This window comes from Camponotus floridanus, unplaced genomic scaffold, assembly GCF_003227725.1.
Source record: "Camponotus floridanus strain SB8 unplaced genomic scaffold, Cflo_v7.5 scaffold77, whole genome shotgun sequence".
Classification (NCBI taxonomy): Eukaryota; Metazoa; Arthropoda; class Insecta; order Hymenoptera; family Formicidae; genus Camponotus; species Camponotus floridanus.
The window spans coordinates 664,793-685,000 of NW_020229846.1; the positions used below are offsets into that span (position 1 = coordinate 664,793).

The following is a 20,208-nucleotide window of genomic DNA, read 5'->3' on the forward strand; positions in this document are numbered from 1 at the left end:
TTGAATGCTTGCAATATTTTATATTTATATATAAAATTTTTTTCCCTCTCATCTATATAGTTCATCGTTATGAACATTAATAGACATTTTCTTCGTTTTCAGAGATACATATATATGAGATTCTAAGTAAAAAAAATATAAGATTTTATTTGCAAAATTGACAACATGTAATATATAATATATTTAATATTAATATTATTTTGTGGTATATGTTTATATGTATGTAGGTAATAAATGTTAGAAGATTGTTAAAAAAATACGTTTTATCTTCATTCAAAATATTATAATATAAATTTAATAAAAATAAAAAAAAGGTAAGTATCAGCAGAGAGAAGACTGAGAGGAGTCACGCCTTTTTCAGGGAACGCTTTTTCCCCGCCATAAAGTGGCGCTAACTGGATCCATTTTACGGCCGGCGGTACTACGTGGCCGGATTCACTTTTCACTGCCACGGTAAAACGATTGGTTCATGTCCGTGCTATATCCATAATTGTGGATCTCAAAAGTACGAAACATATCATACATTTCTTAATTTTTATTACATATTATTAACAGCGCGTGATCTTTTTTCACTTTAGCATATATTATAAAGTAATATATATGTATATGCGTGTATATAAAATATATATAAAATTAAAATGCTTATTTCACATAAAATTTAATGTTTTAATAATTTCAATAAAAGTATTTTAATAAAATATATATGTGTATGTTATTCCAATAATAAATATTACCAAAATGAAAAAAAGATCATACGCAATAATGTTTCGTACTTTATTTTGAGATTCACAATAATTAATGAATCTAGCACGAACATACGGTCGTTTTATACACTTATATATACAGTAGCGGCGGAAAGTATTTTGACAAGCACAATTTATAGAAAATAAATATTTATTTCTGAAACAAAGTTATAACAAAGTTATAATATTTGTCCAAAAGCAACAATGCCTCTCAGTAGAAAAGAAAGAAAAAACAAATATCACATTTAAAAACGAAAACTGCGTTATTTTTTACATTTTTTAAACAAATGTAGAAAGAAAGTATTTTGACAAAACCATTATCTGTTGCAACTTCCAAACAAAACCTGTAATTAACCACCGAAAATTAATTTGATTACATCAGAAGCTTTAATATTTAGTGGCAAAGCCCTTAGATTTGATCACAGCCGCACATCTTGCCGGCATAGAGTCAATAAGTTTGGTGATCACAGTTAATGGTATTTTCTTCCATTCTTCTGTAAGACAAGCCATCAGATCTTGTTTTCTGGAAAATTTTCTTTTTCTAATCCGTCTATCTAACTCTTCCCATAGATGTTCTATCGGGTTTAGGTCGGGACTCTGACTTGGCCACTCTAGAACTTTAATCTTCTTAGACGTAAAGAACTCTTTTACATGTGCAGAGGTGTGTTTCGGATCGTTATCCTGCTGGAAAATCCAGTTTCTGGCAAGGTTGTGCTTAGCATAAGGGAGCATGTGATTCTGCAGTATTTCGCAATAACGAAATCGGTCCATGATGTCCTTCACTTCGACTAACGGACCGACTTCTGAACGAGAGAAGCAGCCCCAAACCATGACATGGCCACCACCGTGTTTAACGGTCGGTACCTGATACTTGGGGTCATCTCTTTTGTTCGGAGGTCGTCTAATATACCTTATTCCATCAGATGAGAACATATTAAACTTGCTTTCGTCGCTCCACAGCACACGAGCCCACTCCTGACTAGTCCAGTTTTTGTACTTTTGAGCAAATTCGAGACGCGCCTTTCTGTTCCTCGCGGATATGAATGGCTTTTTGGAAGGGCGTCTGCCAAACAAATTCGCGTTGCGGAGGCATTGTTTTACAGTGGTTAAACTAATGTCAAGACTGTGATTCTCATTTAGATCTCTCTTAATGTCAGCTGCTGTCAGACGTGGATTAGCGACACTCATGCGGCGGATAATCCTAGATACGTGGTCAGTGAGTTTTGGCGGTCGGCCCGACCTTTGTTTGTTGCTAACCGAGCCTGTGGACTGCTCTTTACGGATCCAAACCGAGATTATTTGTCTGCTCAGATTAAAATCCCTCGCTACTTGAGCTTGAGATTTTCCATTTTTCAATGCTGCAATAACAGCCGACTTTATGTCGTTGGAGTATTCCTTTTGTTTTTGCATAGCTCCTGAACATAAACAAAACATAAAGTAAACAAAAACCGTAAATAAAGTAACTTACGTGAGCCCCTGCGTGTCTCTTTTAGACAAAACCTTCTGTGTCAAAATACTTTTCGACTTACAGATTAAAGATAACAGCAGCACTTCCGAAACGAAACATCCACTCAATCAAGACTGATGTTGTCACCGCTGCAGACTGCAGAAAAGTGTTCACTAACAACAACTTCTAATCAACAGCGCGCCCGATGTGCGCTTTATCTGCAAAAAACGCGTTGTCAAAATACTTTCCGCCGCTACTGTATGTATATGTATATATGTATATATATATATATATATATATATATGTATATGTACATATAGTGTACGCGGGAGTATGTGAACAAGCGAGAAGGTAATAAGAGGGAGCGAAATGGCAATAAGAGTGAGCGAGATAGGAATAGAACAAGCAACGAAGACTCGAAAACCGAGTCTTTCTTGCAGTCTGGCATACTATTTCTCTCTTGCTCGCTTCTGTTATTGTTTCACTCGCTCTTACGTACTCATATACTGTCATATTCATCTCGTTATCAAGCCTGCCGCTGGCAAGCGACCGATGACAAATTGTGAGAAATAAATAAATTAATCATTTTAAGATATATTTATAGGGTATGCGAGTAATTGTAATGGAACAATGAAAATTTTGCGACAATGACGACAAATTTTAAAACAACATCAAACGCGGTATCAATCAGATAAATGTAGTTAAATATATATAATCAAAATTTTTATTTTCAGACCAATTAAAAATTATTCGATTTATGTCGTGTTTGATATCATTTTAATCGCAAGAATCTCAATAATTCATTAAAATTACTTTCATATCGATAAAATAAAAAAATAGGGGTTTCAGTTTTTATTTAATGAGATGTTTACATTCGCGAGGAAGCCGAGTCCGCTTATCAAACACGACGTAAATCGGATAATTTTTAATTGGTCTGATAATAAAAATTTTGATTATATATATTTAACTACATTTATCCGATTGATTATTTGATATCATTTTAATCGCAAAAATCTAAGTAATTCATTAAAATTACTGTCATATCGATAAAATAACAAATAGGAGTTTCAGTTTTTAGTTTATAATCTCGTAAATTGCGAATGGATAGAGGAAGTGAAGAAGCCGATTGTAAGAGACTTCGGAATTCTTTGATTGAACGATCAAACGAGCCCGCCGAAGGCGGGCGAGGTTCGATCGTCATTATACGAAGACGTCTCGTTCGAAGATGATTACATGTAGTAGCGCCAGCTATGCCCAAGTCCACAACGTTTAGAGAACTAAAAATTCGAATTTCCTGCTTTCAGCGCCACTCCTTTGAGTGTAGCGGTTACCTACTTCATTGTGTTTAGAGACCATTATCTAAAAAAGGAAAAATTAACACAGAAATTAAGTAATGACTTCTCATTTTATGATTACGGGTAACATTGGGGGAATAGAAAAATAAATTTAGATAAATCGAGTCACTTCTAATATGTTTGTTTGTTTATTTTAGAAGGGTGGGAGGTAATCATCTTCGAACGAGACGTCTTCGTATAATGACGATCGAACCTCGCCCGCCTTCGGCGGGCTCGTTTGATCGTTCAATTATACTACGACGTCTCGTTCTCAATGATTACATGTAGAAATTCAGAGCTTGTGTTTAATTTTTTTTTTATTTAAACTTTTTTTTTTTTTTTTTAAGGAACAATGTATCATATTCATATCACTTAAGAATGGAGAATGCAAAGGTGTCCTTATCAGTATTAATTGGCCTATTATAGAATTTATTGAAAGTATTTGACTTCTTAGATCATCCCGCTGTGCGTCTGATAGTATCGATATCGACACCTTTGCTAAAGGCCTTGGAAACGGCAGCATGTTTGGTACTATAAGCTGAAAAAATATCTGTGTCAACTCCAGCTTTCTTCAAAAAAGCTTTAATCCAATGAGATAGAGTTTGAGCTGTTATCGGTTTATGTGGTTTAACATTGGAAATAAACAGATTTTTGCGATCTCCCCTAATTGGTTTCGTTATCTCTAGATATTTTAACAAGGACTTGGTTACACATAAACGCTCATTATCTTTCAAAAAAGGTAACACCATGTTGGGCTGAAAATTTCCAGGTTTTGAAGTTTTAATTAAAGATGGGATTCTAATTTCAATTTGTGACTCTGTGAAGATAATATTATCAATATCAATTACAGCCATTGTTTGTAAGCGATGTGCAGTGATGAGGACAAGCAGGGTAGCTGTTTTTCCTGCTAATTCCTTCAATTGCAATGAATCATTGTTTGGAAGCTCTTGTATGAAATCCAGAACCTTATCAACATTCCATGTTGTCTCGTATTTTGGTTTTGTAGGGCGTTTTTTGAAAACACCGCGCATGAAACGCGAGATCAACTTGTCACTTGAAAACTGCTGTGCTGTGATAAGTGCTATTGCTGACTTATCGGAGTTTAGAGTTCCATACTTCGCACCCTCTTGGAACCGTTTAGTGAGAAACTCAATTATTATCGAGGTGTTCGTGTTGAACATATCGTGATCCTTTTCCTTTGTGAAAGAATACCACTGTTTCAGGGAACATTCATACTGTTTCAAGGTTGATGAAGATACTGAGTTCACCATCAACTCAGCTGCTGCCTCAGTGAGTCCTTTATTTAGAAATGCTTTCCTGATAATCTCCCGGCCACCAATGAAAGTGTTCTCGCTAGAGGGTGCGTTTTGGACCTACAAGGAGAATTTAATAGGTTTTATTTGGCTTAAAAATTATCGGCGAACCTCTGAGCAGCAATTTGAATAGGGGGTACCACGGCTGAGATGACCAATAAGGTACTACAACTACACCTTCCACTTCATCTGCAATGAATTTTTTTAGTGTTGGCAAAATGAGTGCAAAAGGGGGGAATGCGTAAGGTTTCTCTCTTTGCCATGGTATAGTAAAGGCATCTACTTTAAAAACCTCTGGGTTTGGATATCTTGCGCAAAATTTGTCAACTTTCCTGTTCTCGAAAGTGGCAAATAAATCGATGCTAAATGGACCAAATTTATTATGGATTTTTTGGAATGCTTTATCAGAGAGTTCCCACTCTGTGTCCATGTTTGTGATCCTAGATGCTGTGTCTGCATGGATATTATCCTTCGAAGCGATATACGTCGCGTATATCCAAATACCTCGTTCCTCACACCACAGCCATATTTTTCGGGCCAATTCACTCAGTATCGGGAACTGAACACCGCCGGTTTTATTTACATACGCAATAGCAGTCGTGTTATCCAGTCTCAGTAGAACTTCGCAATTTCGTAAATTATGAGCAAATGATTTGAGAGCAATGAAGGCCGCTAACAACTCTAAATAATTTATGTGTCTTTTTTTCCCCTTGATTCCAAAAACCACTAGCCGATTGATCATTAGAATATGCACCCCAGCCCGTCAAAGAGGCATCAGAAAAAATCTCAGCTACAAAATTCGACTTTCGAATTGGGTTGATACCGATTTGACTGTGAATTTTCCACCAATCGAGATCCTCTTTTAAGTTGTCTTTAATCAACATTTTTGCCTCATAATTATCGTCATTTATTAGTAACGCAAGGAATTTTGCTCTTTCTAATCTTTTAGAGTGGACAAGACCGTAGGCCACTGCTGGGCACGCAGCATTCAGAACTCCTAGTAACTGAGCGTATTCTCTAATTTTACAAGATTTCCCTACAGTAAACTCTTTTAGTAACTTATTTATTTGGATTTTCTTTTTATCAGTCAACTCAATAGTGTAATTAATCGAATTAATTGTAAAACCCAGAAATTTACACTTTTTTGAAGGAATTAGTGAACTTTTTTCCTCATTTATCACAAAGCCAAGTTTTTCTAATAACTCTCTAGCTTCCAATATGCTATATTTACAATTTTTGACTCTTTTGGCAGTAAAAAACATATCATCCAAATAAATTATCATTAGAATACCCCTCTCTCTTAAAATCCTTACTACAGGTTTCATAATCTTCGTGAAAACATATGGGCTTAAACTTAAGCCAAATGGAAGATACCTAAATTGATATAGCTTATTTTTAAAAACAAAACGGAGATATTTTCTGCTGTCTTCAGAGACTGGAACCGTTAGATAAGCATCCTTGAGATCGACTGTTGTCATGAAAGCCTCCGGAATTAGCAAATTTTTTACTGATCGGATGTCCTCCATTTTAAAATGGGGTGCGTCAATAAACTTATTTAACTTTTTCAAGTTTAGTATAAATCGATAGGCGCCATCTAGCTTTGGTACCAAAAAAATTGGAGACAAGAATTGTCCTTCACATGGCTCGCATTCCTCAATTGAATTTTTGAGTAATAAATTTTTAATTTCTAACTCTAATTGAGCTGATTCCTCCTCACTCCAAGATTGCCGCTCAGGAGGTTTATTTTGATAAGGACTCTTTTCGAATTGTATAGAGTAACCCTCTATGGCATTTAAAACATAACTATCTGTCGTTATTTTTCTCCATTCCTCATGAAAAAATCTCAATCTACCTCCTATTTGTCTTACTTCCTCTACTTCTTGCTGGACTCCTTCGATGGTTTACTCTTCTCCCGACTGGTCTAATTCGATCGATATTGTGTCCTCGACTTGAATCGGAGGAAGAGTTTCTTGTAGTAGCCGCCCGTCTGCCGGTACTGGGCAGATGGGCCTCTCCAGTTTTCCTGTGAGCGTTGGAGAGGTTTTTTGGTAACTTTATGAACCGCCTTAAGACTGTTGCAGGCACTCTCAACTGTCTTTACCTCCTTGATCTGATCAGCCAACTTATCACCGAAAAGCCATTCACCTGGAGACAGAGAGTCCACCAGTGGCTTAACACTTTTCTTCATTATGGGAGTAATGAAGGACGCTCTGGCTTTTGAATGCTGTCGGAAAACGTCGATCAACAGTTTCCCTGTGTCACTTAAATATTCAATCAATTTTATTTGATCCACACCTTCTTCTGGATCCTCGAGTAAAAGTGACACTGCAGCCGCCAGTGATGTAATAGCTGTACCTACACATTCCTGTGTATCGGTAAAATGTTGATCTCTTTTCTTCGAAATTTCAGTCATTGCTGGTATGATTTCTACGTTGATTTTTGGAGGTTGAGTGTACAATTCCCCTGTTCGAGGAAATTTTTTTAGCAAAACTTTTTTAGCCTCCTCTGGCAAGCCGAATTTCATAATCTCTTTCCAACGGTTAACAATTTCTGGATGTAGCTTAACTGCGTTCTCTTTAGAAGCAGTGGGATCCTCTCCCAACAAGTTGAGAATATCTACTAACCCATCGTGTTCAGGATCGTCTTGTTCAGACGTTGGCGTCAAATTTGAGTCGTCTTTGCGACCGCCATCTTGGGTATCTATCACGACTTCTTGTCCCACAATGGGTGGAACATTTTCCTTATTGGAAGTGGCATCTGTAACAGAAAATAACCTCATACTTACCACATTCAGGTATGATTTTTTTATTTTTTTTTCTTTCGTGTGGAGTTATTTGAACATGTTTTCTAAAAATACCCTTATTGGGTCTGCCATAATTAAATATACTGCACTTTGGCATAAAAAAGGTTCCTTTTTTGGGATTGCAAATTCGTGTGGAATTTTGCGGAAATTTTGGCAGTCAATACCCTTGTTGGGTCGGTAAATTTCGTTTGGAAAATGCCTTTACTTTTCGTGTGGAAAAAGTAAATTTTTTGGCAGTTAATACCCTTGTTGGGTCGGCAAATTTCGTTTGGAAAATGCCTTTACTTTTCGTGTGGAAAAAGTAAATTTTTTGGCAGTTAATACTCTTGTTGGGTCGGCAAATTTCGTTTGGAAAATGCCTTTACTTTTCGTATGGAAAAAGTAAATTTTTTACCTGTGGAAATTGTCGCTGTTGTTTCCTTTGTCCCTTTGGGCTAACAGATCGTTGACGAGAGAAGCGAGGTTATTTAGTTGAGATTGCATTTTCTTGTATTTCTCGTCAGATCTACTTCGCTTTTGATCACGGGATCTCGAACGAGATCTCGAAAGCGATCGAGACCGTTTTCTCTTCTTATCTTTTCCCATTTTTAATCCGAGCAACTCTTTATTTTCAATAAATATTGCCCGTTAGTACTTTACGTGTGTTTCGTTGGGCACAACGAACAACAATGAAGTAGGTAACCGCTACACTCAAAGGAGTGGCGCTGAAAGCAGGAAATTCGAATTTTTAGTTCTCTAAACGTTGTGGACTTGGGCATAGCGCTACTACATGTAATCATTGAGAACGAGACATTGTAGTATAATGATAGGTCATCTCGCTCGCTCTCGACTCGCGGTTTCGCTGACGCTCTCGACGCACTTGACAGGTCGTAAAGATAAGCGGACTCGGCTTCCTCGCGAATGTAAACATCCTATTCTCTGTGAGAAAAGAGCGAGAGAGAATCATGTTTTGTCTCTTTCTATTATCCTTTTTATGATACTACATGCTATCGAAAAACAGAAATCTGGCATCACTGATTAGAAGTAAAATCATAAAAATATGTATATATCTATACATACATCAGAACCCATATTACGAATTTTTGATTGGACTTAGATTAGTTTTAAGTTCTAATTTTTTTAGATTTAATGAGATGATTTTTACCGCATACTACCGAAAAACCGGAATCTGGCATTACTGATTAGAAATAAAATCATAAAAGTATATATAAATATGCAAAAAAACATGTTTTTTTATAACTTATTAGTAATCTGGTATCAATTCGAAATAGTTCAAAGAGCTGTTTCCAATACAGACTCTATAAAAAAGGAATAAACGTATGCATACAAATACGAAAAATACGAGTTATAAAACATTTACTGCGTCTTTGAGAACTCTATATAAAGAAGAGAAATGACACGTTAAGCAGTCAGGTTTCTTATTTAAAAACACAGATTTTAAGAAATCAAGCGTCGCGACGCCGAGTGCATTATCAGTCAAGAACCCAGATTTGTGACGAGTAGATATAATTTGACCACGTTCGAAATGACCACGGATAAATTTGATCACATTCGAAATGGCCACGTTCGAAACGGCCACGTTCGAAACGGCCACGTTCGAAACGGCCACACGTTTGTAATGGCCATGTTCGAAACGACCACGCTCGGAATTAAACATTGACAGTCTACACAATCAAGAAGTATACTTAATCGACACTTCTTCGCTGTAGCCCCACACACACACACACACACACACACACACACACACACACACACACACACACACATGCGCGCGCGCGGGGGGATGTAAGGGTGGGCCTTCGCTTTCTCCTCCCTCCCGTACCTACACCGCCGGTAGGGATGCCCTGGGCAGAAGTGCGCCACCGTTTCGAACGTGGCCATTATATGATTGTATCTGAATTATATTTGTTACTTATACATATTTATATATGACGCAAGACTTATATATTATTATTGATATATTATTATTATATTAAACTAACAGAAATCCATGTTACTTATACATATTTATATATGACGCAAGATACTTATACATAATTACATATTAAACTAACAGAAATTCATATATAAGTATGCAAAATGCGCACTTATATATAATTATATGTAAAAGTTATTGCACTTATATGTACATATATATTATGACCTGTACTCTATTATTTATAATTATACATATATTTGCACAATTATAGGGGATCCCAAAACTCATAATCAATCTTTCAAAGACAGATTCCTGGGATCATTTGAAGACGATTTTTCCTCAAGGAGAATGTTGAGGCACTAATAATTTTCGAATTATAAGTGATTGGAAATAAGAGTTTTTTCGTAAATTAAGCTTTGTAGAAATAAAATATTAACAAAACCACATTCTTTGATTAATTTTAAATATAGTTTACTTTAGTTGAGTTTTAATTTAAGGCTTAATTGCAAAGATAAATCTGTCTTTGAAAGATTGATTATGAGTTTTGGGACACTCTGTATATGGTTATGTAAAATTATATTCAATTCTGCATGAATATACGTGAAAAATTTATTACCAGGAAGTTTATTTGATAATAATTTTTCAATAATGAGCGATGATTAAAACTTTTTACATGTTATTCTCGAGGATATGATAATCAAGTCGGGATAAAGAAGTATAAAAGATAGACGCAACTACCTATTAATATCATTTGGTACTCTCTGTTTGAATGTGTTGAATATATTTCCTCTGTAATAATATTGAGTTAAAAACGGTAAGAGGTGTACTATTAGTGGAAATTGCTGATCTGCCAATCAAAAGTGATTTTTTAAACTTTGTTCAATTTAATGGAGACTATGGTCACACTTCACGGTTATTGTAAAAGTCAAAATTTTTACGTTTTACTTATTCCAAAAGGTTTCAGTACATATTTATCGTTACGAAAATGAATTAAAATTAAGATCTTCAAATGAATGTATTGAATATGCTAATAGAGCAAGTCCCGATAATCCTGTCATGGTTATAAAGAAATACACTGTTTTTTAAAATCTTATGTCAGATTGTTGACGATGTCGCGTTTTGTGATAGGACGTGGTTATTAAATGAAAGAAAACACACAAGACTTGCCAAAGTGAAAAATTAAGAGAAACGCTGAACCGCGTGTTTATTGTAAGAAATCAAGTCAAGAAGTGCCCGATCATTCTCAGGCTACAGGACATACAGCCGAGTTTCCGTTACCATATCCATATGGGACCGAAAGGGTAGGGGACCTTACCAAAAAAAAACTTGAAACTAAACCATATGTGAGACATCGGCGCGTATTCGAATCTCAATACTCCCACTTTTAGTTACAAGTTACTCATTAATCAAATACTTTAGAATGACAAAAAAACAAGGAAACAATCAATTTTCGAACGGAACTATGTTCATTAATGCACGAAGAAATTGATGCCTTGCCCTTGGCAATGCCTTTGTCATAATGTCTGCACACTGCTCATTCGTTGACACATATTTCAGTTCGAATTCACCTTCCTCGAACTTCTCACGAATGAAGTGGTATCGAACATTGATGTGTTTGGTCCTCTTGTGAAATTCCGGATTCTTCACAAGCCGAATCGCACTCTGACAATCCATAAAGAAATTCGGCGTATCCATTTCAGTTTGTAGCAGTTCCGACAGCAATTGCTTCAGCCATATCAACTCCTTTATAGCATACGACGCTGCCATGTACTCGGATTCGATTGTTGACAACGCCACTGATTTTTGACTTTCCGAACCCCAACTGATGATCCCTCCGCCAAATAGGAAGACACATCCCGATGTCGATCGTGCAGTCCGCTTGTCACCCGCATAATCTGCGTCACTATAGCCGCAGAATGTCAGATCGTTGCCTCCTTCGAAGAGTATTCCCATGTCCAAGGTACCCTTTACGTACTTCAGAATGCGTTTGATAGCATTCACATGCTCGGCCGGCTTTTCCAAGTATCTACTGATACTTCCGACCGCGAAGGTGATGTCCGGTCGCGTCGCCACAGCCAAGTACATCAAGCTGCCTACCGCTTCCCTATACGGAAAATTGACCTCTCCATCCGCCTCGAAGTCACTCAAATTCTGTCCAGCGTCTAGTGGTGTCGAGACTGCATGACAGTCCATCATGCCAAAACGTTGCAGTACTCTTTGTGCGTATGCCCGTTGACTGACATGAATTGATCCGTTCGATCGTTGATCGATCTCAAATCCTAAAAAGCATCCTACGTTGAATATCTTAATCTCGAATTCTTTTTGCAAATGGTCAATCATTGGCAATATGGCCTTTTCGTTTTCCGATGCAATGAGTCCATCGTCCACGTAGATTGCCAATACAATCATTCCATCTTTTCTGTTGCATGCGAACACACATGGATCCGATTGGCTGGCCTAAAATCGAACTTTGTGATGAACGATGTGAACCTCCGGTTCCAGCAGCGTGAAGCCTGCTTCAAACCATACAAGCTTTTAACCAACTTACATACTCGTCCACTCTCATCATCGTAACCAATCGGCTGTTTCATGAAGACATCCTCTTCCAGGTCTCCATTCAGAAACGCAGTTTTCACGTCGAATTGCCTGAGAGACATCTGCTTCGACACTGCCAATGCCAGGATGGCTCGAATCGACGTGAACTTGACCACCGGACTGAACGTCTCACGGTAATCGAATCCGTGAACTTGACCACCACTGACGTCTCACGGTCATCCATACTCCTGGGTGAAGCCACGCACGACCAGTCTCGCCTTGAAGCGCTCGATGCTACCATCTATACAAAATTTAACTTTGTATACCCAACGATTGTCAATTACCTTTTGATCTTCTGGTGGATCGATTAGAATCCACGTATGATTCTTCATAAGCGAGGCATATTCGTCATCCATTGCCTGCTCCCACTGCTTTCGTTCCGCCGATTTAATCGCCTGTTCGTACGTCCTTGGTTCCTCCCCAATCAGAAATGATTTGTCGAAAAGACGTTGTTTCGACATCGAAAATGAAGATCGAAAAATTTCGAAATTTCTATTGATTTCGATGAATTTTTGACTCCAATTTCGATTGATTTTCGACGTCGAAATAGAAACTCGAATCGATCTTTTTAATTCAATATTGAGAAATCTTGTAATTTATTTAAAAGAAATAAGAATAAAATATAAATAAAAAAGTTCATTAATTTATATAATTTATAACAGTAGTAATAACACTACTGTGAAAATTTTGAATCAATAAAATAGACGTAAAGAAATGATTGAAAAAAGTCAATTAATTTATATGTATATCATTAATTTTTTTATATTATTAAATTTAAACTTATATATATATAAATTTAAATTAAAAAATTAATGATGATATATATATATATATATATATATATATAAATGATTACTTTTTTATTCAATCATTTCTTTACGTATATTAATTCAAAATTTTTCAGAGTGTTACTATTGTCATAGTAATTATATAAATGGATGAATCTTTTTATTTATATTTTGTTCTTATTTCTATATGTGAATATATATATATATATATATATATATATATATATATATATATATTACAATAGGCTACAATACTACAATATTTTAATTTGATTACATAATTATCTATATATATCGTATATCTTTAGGAAGGAAAGACATTTCGATTTTTACATATAATAATAAAAAAGGAGATAAAATATATGAATTCTACAATAATGGTAAGTTTTATAAATAGTGAATACATATATTGATAATACATATAACATTATTGCTATTATCATTATTTTTATTATAAATGTTTGTCAAAAGAATATGTTAATATTTACCAACTAGAATTTATAAAAAAAGTCGGTACTTTGTATGCCAAAGTGTGTATATATTATGTATATATTATGTATATATTATGTATATACATGTACATATATATATATATATATTATTATCTTTGGAAAAATCGCTTAGAATATTTATATGTTTTAACAATATCAAGATCTCTCTATACGCTTCCTAAACTAAAATATTATACATACACAACCATTTATCTAACTCTGATACATGAAAATAAAAATAACCATAAGAGAGCCCCAATATAATTAACATAATAATATAATGTAAAAATATAAAGCGTTTTTTAAATAAAATAATCACATTTTCTTTAAAGAGTTGTATAAAACGTAATCTTATCAAAGACTCTGCCATAAAATAACAATCACATTTTCTTTAAAGTATAAAAATAATCTTATCAAAGCACAAATAATCCCATACTGTTCTGTGCAAAATGCTTATGCAAGAAAAGTTGATATATTCATGAACCCATATATAAGTAATTAAACATTTGATATATTATTTATAGAAACACTACTCTTGTTCAGTCGTAATTTTAAGATTTTTTCTTCCTATTTCCCAAACTGCCGTCACACTGCTTGCGCCATTTTGCATCTTTTAACCACCCAGCCAAAGCTGCATTTGCTTCAGTAAGATCACTATTCGAAAAAGCTATTTGAAGAGTTCCTAGAACAAGACATGTACATATATAAATATCAAACATTTTGCATCTTTTTGCATAAAAATAATAAAAAATCCAACGTATTAATGTAAATAATTACCTTGAAACAAATCATAAAGTTTAAGCGATTTGAAAGCAATTTTCCCATTACCTCCGTCACAATTTATTTCACTTGCCAGTGTATTAGAGAGTAATTTTGTTAGCATATTTGTTGCGCTTTTCCTTTCGGGATTCTTCACGCTTAACTTCATATAATTAGACATGTAATGACACTGTAAACGAGAAATAATGAAATATTAGTAAGCACATATAGAAGGAAATTTTCTTTCAAAAAATCAAAGAGAAATTATTTATTTACAGCAGCAGCTAAATTATGATCCGCTTCCAAGAATTTGTTAAATTCTTCTAAATCTTGTTTTGTGTTAAGCGGTAATGCTGGCATTTTTTCAGGACGCGAAATTCTCTTTTCTGAAGGTATTATAACTCTCATGAGCTTGCTCATGTTCATGTTGAGAATATCTAGCTTTCCAGAAACTTCTTCTACTATAACAAGTGTTCTGTCAAGTTTCGTTTTGAATAAGCTTAATGTCTCCTCTGCAATAAACATAGTAGAAAAATTAGAATCACTAAAAGCAAATATTGGTTTTACACTCATATCGCAACAAAATTACCTTTGTTCTTATTATGCAATTGCTCTTTAAATGTTATTCGTCCGTACGTACGATGGGAGGTGCTTGAATTAGATAATTTTGATGAATGTTCGCAGTTTGAGTCACTGCTGATGTTCTTAGAATTACGATTAAAATTATCGGTTGTCATAGAATCTTGCGTTGAAGTTGAATGAATAAACAAATTGTCTTCAGGTATTGTATTTTGCATCGGTGATTGTACATTTGAAAAAAGATTTTCTTCTTCTTGAACAACACTTGTATCAGAATTAGCAGGACTATTTGTAAACAGTGAATTGAAAGAAGTTGGAGAAGATATTGACACAGATGATGACACAGGTTTTAATGGACTTTTTATAGTCTTGCTTAATGAGGTTAATAATTCTGGCCTTTTCATTTTCGAGGCCGCAATTTCTTTTGCTATTTGAATTTCTTTTCCTGTCAAGTTCACGTTAGAATGTTTAGAGAATGGTCTTTTTGTTTTTACCCTTTTATTTACGTTTGTTTCTTCAAACTTTTCTTCTTGAAGTTTTTCAACCTCACTTAACTTAATAGTAGAGGAAGCAGAAACATTCCTCTTCATCAGTTTTGAAGAAGTATTGGAATTTGAATCACTATCACAGTGTTGAGTGTTGGAGAAAGCTTTCTTGAGAAACACAGGAGGAGGAGCAGGAATAATTTTCGTCGTTAATTTTAATGAGACATTAGAATTAGAATCACTGTCTGATGATGTAATTTGTCGACTCTTTTTCCTCCTTTTCCCTCGACCCATGTATTGCTCTATCTCAGTTTCATAATTAGAATCAGCAAGGAATCCAGAAATAGCTGCACGGGCTTTTGGATAAGTATCTAGAAAAATTGTTGAAGTATTTTAATGTGGGTATATATATATAAAAGTGTGTGTTCACAAAAAAATAAAATAAAATTTTACTGTAAAATCTCTTCACTTCCACATCGTGTTTTGGCCAATTAGTTTTAAAAGATTCTTCGGTTTTTACTAGTTGTGTTACAGAGTTTGAATTAGGGGGCCAATATGTTTTTCCGCACATTTCATCATCAAGATCTGTGCAAATCCACTTTCTTAAACCAACATCAAAATATGTATCTGGATCCTTATTTGTTGGCAAAAATTTTAATACAACAAACTGTGAAACAGAAAATAAGAAGTGAGAGAAAATAAGAATATAAATATATTACGTTCTATAAATGTTTAAATTATTTATGTTTCTAAAATGTTTAGATTATATATATTAATTCATGTAATGTGCTGCATGTGCTTTTTTCATTAAGGGAATAGTGTGAAGTAACGGCACACACAACCAAGTTTCTTGATTTGGAATCAAGTAGCACTTGCATTCTATATCATTGAGAGGATATGCTATTCTCCTCTCCTCAAGCTGAAAAACACAGATAATGCCTAGTTCAGAAGAGGGAAGTGGATATGTATAAAAGTCTTCCTGTTTTTGAAACTTACAACCAACAAAAAATAGAGTTCGATGTCTATAAACAATATCTTTTAGCAAAACAACATTACCATTTGATGTTTTAAAACAAGAGTTCTTTGTACCTATTCTGAAGCATATATTATCAATGATAACTTTACGATATTGTGAGCCACGAATAATTTCATTTGCAATAAAGTGTTTTAAAGAGAGTACAAACTGATTAGGCTTAGAATCCAGAATAATTTTAATTTTTTCCTTTCCTAGATCACGTCTAGCTATCTGCTGCAACGGTTTATAGCATGACATCAGGGAATCTTTAATTGACTTTAGACGATTTTCATAACGAAAGGCACTAAAATTATCCATAGTACCATGCTCTTGACATTCCTTACTTAAGTGACTGAGTGAGTGCACATTATACACTACAAAACTCTTTCCATAAATAACTACTGAATGAGAGATAAAAGTTCTGATGAATTGCTCAGTAAAGTGAAGATGAGTGCGAATAAGAGTAGAACTAGACAAAATGTATGCAGCGCTGTGTAGAAGAAGAAAATGTTTATAGATATTATGATGAATTAAATTCTTGAAAGCAACGATGCCGTCATATAAAAGTATGCGACGAAATTCAGTGGCCTTGAATAGTTTAAAATCGTTTAGAGATCTTGGCTTTCGATTAAAATCTTGGGGACAGAATTCTTTAAGAAACACAAAAACTTCAGATATAAGATTAATAATATCTCCATGCAGTTTCCATGCTCCAACCACAAACAACCAAAAATGAAGTAATCTTTTAAACACACCAATATATAGAAGGTGCATTGGATCAAGACGAAATTGCGATACAAGCCCAGTTCCTAATCTTTCAAGTGGTGACGTTCCTTCGTGATGTTGAGGTTGCTCGCGATTTCTGAAAGATTCATCTGTATGGAGAGGTTGATTAAGGTCTATGAAAGTAATCCTGTGGTTATTGTATTCTCCAATGACGGTGCACTTCTCACAAGCTGCGTAACCTGAATGTCCCTTACAACATTTAATAAATGCTCTTGCAGAAGCGTCTAAAATATAATTTCTAATTATAACTTCATAATTGTTGCTCTCATATTTATAGCCATTATGAAATAAATCTTCTAATTCAGTTACATATTTTTCTAGATATTCTTCAATATTCTGAGGATCACTTTTTCCACAGTAAATGGCAATAATAAAAGGTTCATTTAGAGTCCCAACAAGATGCCCTAAAATTGGCCAAAATTTAAGTTTGGAACTTTTAAAGAGCGGCAAACCATCAATATTAATATCAATTATAATCTTTTTATGAACTTGCAAATAATCTTGTAATAACATCTGATCCAAGTTAGCTCTAACACCTTTGTACCAATATTCCTCTCCATTTTGACAGATATTTATTTCTGGATTAATATTACTTTTCAAAAGTGTTTTGTAACTTTTAGGCATATTAGGGAAACCAACACTGAGACGTTTTAATAAATTATCGACTTTTAACATAGAAAGGACACCTGATTCAGAAGTTCACGCTCGAAGTGATTCAATAACAAATTGTTCTATTTGAGCAACATTTTTAAAAACCATCGCATTCTCATTTTCGACTTCACTTCTATCAGACTGTGGATTCTCACTCAATTCACTCTGTGAATCAGACACAATATGTTCAGCAATCAGTTCAACTTGTACAGATGTATCACTATTATTACTTTCTTCAGGAACATCACAATAGCATTCATCATTAGCAACATCTGACAACACTAAATTTTCTTCAATATTTGATGATACCTCTGAACTATTATCCGAAGATTGTACATATATCTTATTGATTTTCATTTGCAATTCATCGGCTTTAAGTTTTTTCATGACAGCTTTTGCAGCTCTTCTACGCAATTTTCTTTTCATAGGCTTAGAAACAATCTTAGATAGTGACAAATTATAAAAAATGAATTTAATAACACTTCATTAAGAAATACTAATAGATATAACATTATATATTTATAGTATTATAACTAACTAAAATATTAAAATAAATAAAAAAAATATAAAAAAAACAAGAGTTAATATCTCTTATATTACACTCGACTAAGACCCCTATGCACAATAGAGAAAATATTAAGAATATGAATAAATATTAAGCATTAAGCTTACTGCACAATACAAAAGTGTAATTAAGCAATAGGAATAAAAAATAGAAAATATTCATCAATAGAAGCAGGGAATATCTATTGTTCCTTAATATCTATCTGCTTCTGTTAATGGAAATTTATTCTCTATTCTTATTGTGTATACTTTTGTATTGTGCAGTAGGCCTATCTAATGATTAATATTTATTCTTATTCCTAATATTTTCTCTACACTGTGCGCAAAGTCTAAGAAAATTACTAATAAAAAATAATAGCCTAACCTAAAAATAGTAATTTACAAAACTTACCGGATTTTCTTCCATTGTGTGCTAATAAATGACTTTGTTATAATTGCTTGTTATAACAGTAAATCACTATGCCACACACTAATAAATAATGTAACAAAATCCTGGTTAGAATGTTTTATCAGAAAAAATAAATTTCTTTTCCTATAATTTCACTGAGTAACACAAAGGCAAACGGAAAGCGGGAAGACGTATCATCGTAGGCGCGCGCATACTGTTATGTGCACCATGCGCATATATGGATCACGTGCACAATATTTTACCAATCAGATGCTTTCCTAAATCGACATCGTTTCGATGTCGTTTCAACATTCAATTTCTCCTATATTTATAATGATGTCGAAATGATATCAAAACGATATCGTTTCGATCCCTATATAATAAAAAATAAAAGAGAGAGAATATCAAATTATATATAAAATATATTTACCTAAAATATCAAAAATTGCATGAAACTTCTAATAAACTTTTCATAAACGCACTTTTATGTTGCTCACAAAATTCAAAATTTCGACGCAAATTTCGAATCGACATCTTTTCGATATGAACGACGTTCAATCGATATCATTTCGATGAATCATTTCTGACTGGGCGATCGTTGACTGCTAACATGGCCACATGATGAGCAGATGCGTCGTCATATGTCAATCGCCGACGAGACAATGTACTTCGATCACGCAAACGATGTCCTATGATGTTCCGCTCATTTACGTCACATAGAGTTCCACGATCCCGTTTCTTCAATGGTGTTTCTGGCTCCACATCAACATCATCACTATGCTGATCATCATCTTGTTCGTTGACTTCTGCATCATTCACCTTCAAACCATTTGTGTCATCAATGTCGAGTACAACCCTTGATTCTTCCAGAAGAAAAATCGTCTCGAGCTACCTCGATTTTTCTCGATTTCGGATTCCAAACACGATATCCTTTCGAGTTGCCATCATATCCGACAAAAATGCACTTGATCGCCTTTGGATCCAATTTCTGTCGCTTCTCCTTTGACACGTGCACAAAAACCTCTGAGCCGAAAATCCGCAAATGGTCAATCTTTGCTCGTTTGTTGTACCACAATTCGTACGGCGTCTTGTTAGGAACAGTACTCGTTCCAGTTCGATTCAAAACATGGACCGCGGAATTCACCGCTTCCGCCCAGAACTTCTTATCCATTCTTTTCGAATGAATCATCGTTCGCGCCGACTCAACAATCGTTCGCATCTCTCGTTCAGCGCACCCGTTTTGCTCTGGCGTGTATGGGACCGTGCGCTGGTGATGAATGCCCATTTCGTTGAAAAATGTTTTCATCTCATCGTTGACAAACTCTGTTCCATTGTCCGATCTGAAAATGCGTATGTTGTGTCTGTTGTTCTTCTGTGCTATTTTCACGAATTTCTTAACGTTGTTCGCGACTTCTGATTTTTGTTTCATAAAATAGACGAAACGAAAATGTGAACAATCGTCCTTAATTAGCAAAAAATATCTAGCACCGCCAAGCGAACATTCTTCCATTGGGCCGCATACGTTCGCATGAATAATTTCTCCGCATGT

General features: G+C 34.7%; 3 protein-coding genes across 6 annotated transcripts; all 3 read right to left on the bottom strand.

Moving 5' to 3' along the window:
* Window positions 1-3,979: 3,979 nt before the first annotated feature.
* LOC112639586 lies at window positions 3,980-5,721 on the bottom strand. The gene is made up of 3 exons (XM_025414116.1): window positions 5,661-5,721; window positions 5,130-5,518; window positions 3,980-4,897 (listed from the first exon to the last, which is right to left on the bottom strand). The coding sequence occupies exons 1-3, from the start codon at window positions 5,719-5,721 to the stop codon at window positions 3,980-3,982; spliced, it is 1,368 nt and encodes a 455-aa protein (XP_025269901.1).
* LOC112639594 lies at window positions 4,811-7,705 on the bottom strand. Of its 3 annotated transcripts, none has more exons than XR_003123584.1 (2): window positions 6,690-7,705; window positions 4,811-4,897 (listed from the first exon to the last, which is right to left on the bottom strand). XR_003123584.1 is itself a non-coding variant. In XM_025414131.1 (2 exons), exon 1 carries the CDS (start codon window positions 7,614-7,616, stop codon window positions 6,759-6,761), a length of 858 nt encoding a protein of 285 aa, XP_025269916.1. In that variant the 5' UTR covers window positions 7,617-7,705; the 3' UTR covers window positions 4,852-4,897; window positions 6,715-6,758. The 3 variants fall into 3 exon arrangements, 1 of the variants encoding a protein (XP_025269916.1); XR_003123585.1 differs by having other exon boundaries at window positions 4,840-4,897; window positions 6,706-7,705; XM_025414131.1 differs by having other exon boundaries at window positions 4,852-4,897; window positions 6,715-7,705.
* Window positions 7,706-13,733: 6,028 nt separating this feature from the next.
* LOC105255882 lies at window positions 13,734-18,889 on the bottom strand. 2 transcript variants are annotated; one of them, XM_025414108.1, is made up of 7 exons: window positions 18,663-18,726; window positions 17,026-17,235; window positions 15,709-15,922; window positions 14,781-15,626; window positions 14,468-14,703; window positions 14,210-14,381; window positions 13,734-14,114 (listed from the first exon to the last, which is right to left on the bottom strand). In XM_025414108.1, exons 3-7 carry the CDS (start codon window positions 15,824-15,826, stop codon window positions 13,984-13,986), a joined length of 1,503 nt encoding a protein of 500 aa, XP_025269893.1. In that variant the 5' UTR covers window positions 15,827-15,922; window positions 17,026-17,235; window positions 18,663-18,726; the 3' UTR covers window positions 13,734-13,983. The 2 variants fall into 2 exon arrangements, with proteins under 2 accessions (XP_025269893.1, XP_025269892.1); XM_025414107.1 differs by lacking the exon at window positions 17,026-17,235 and having other exon boundaries at window positions 18,663-18,889.
* Window positions 18,890-20,208: the final 1,319 nt, after the last annotated feature.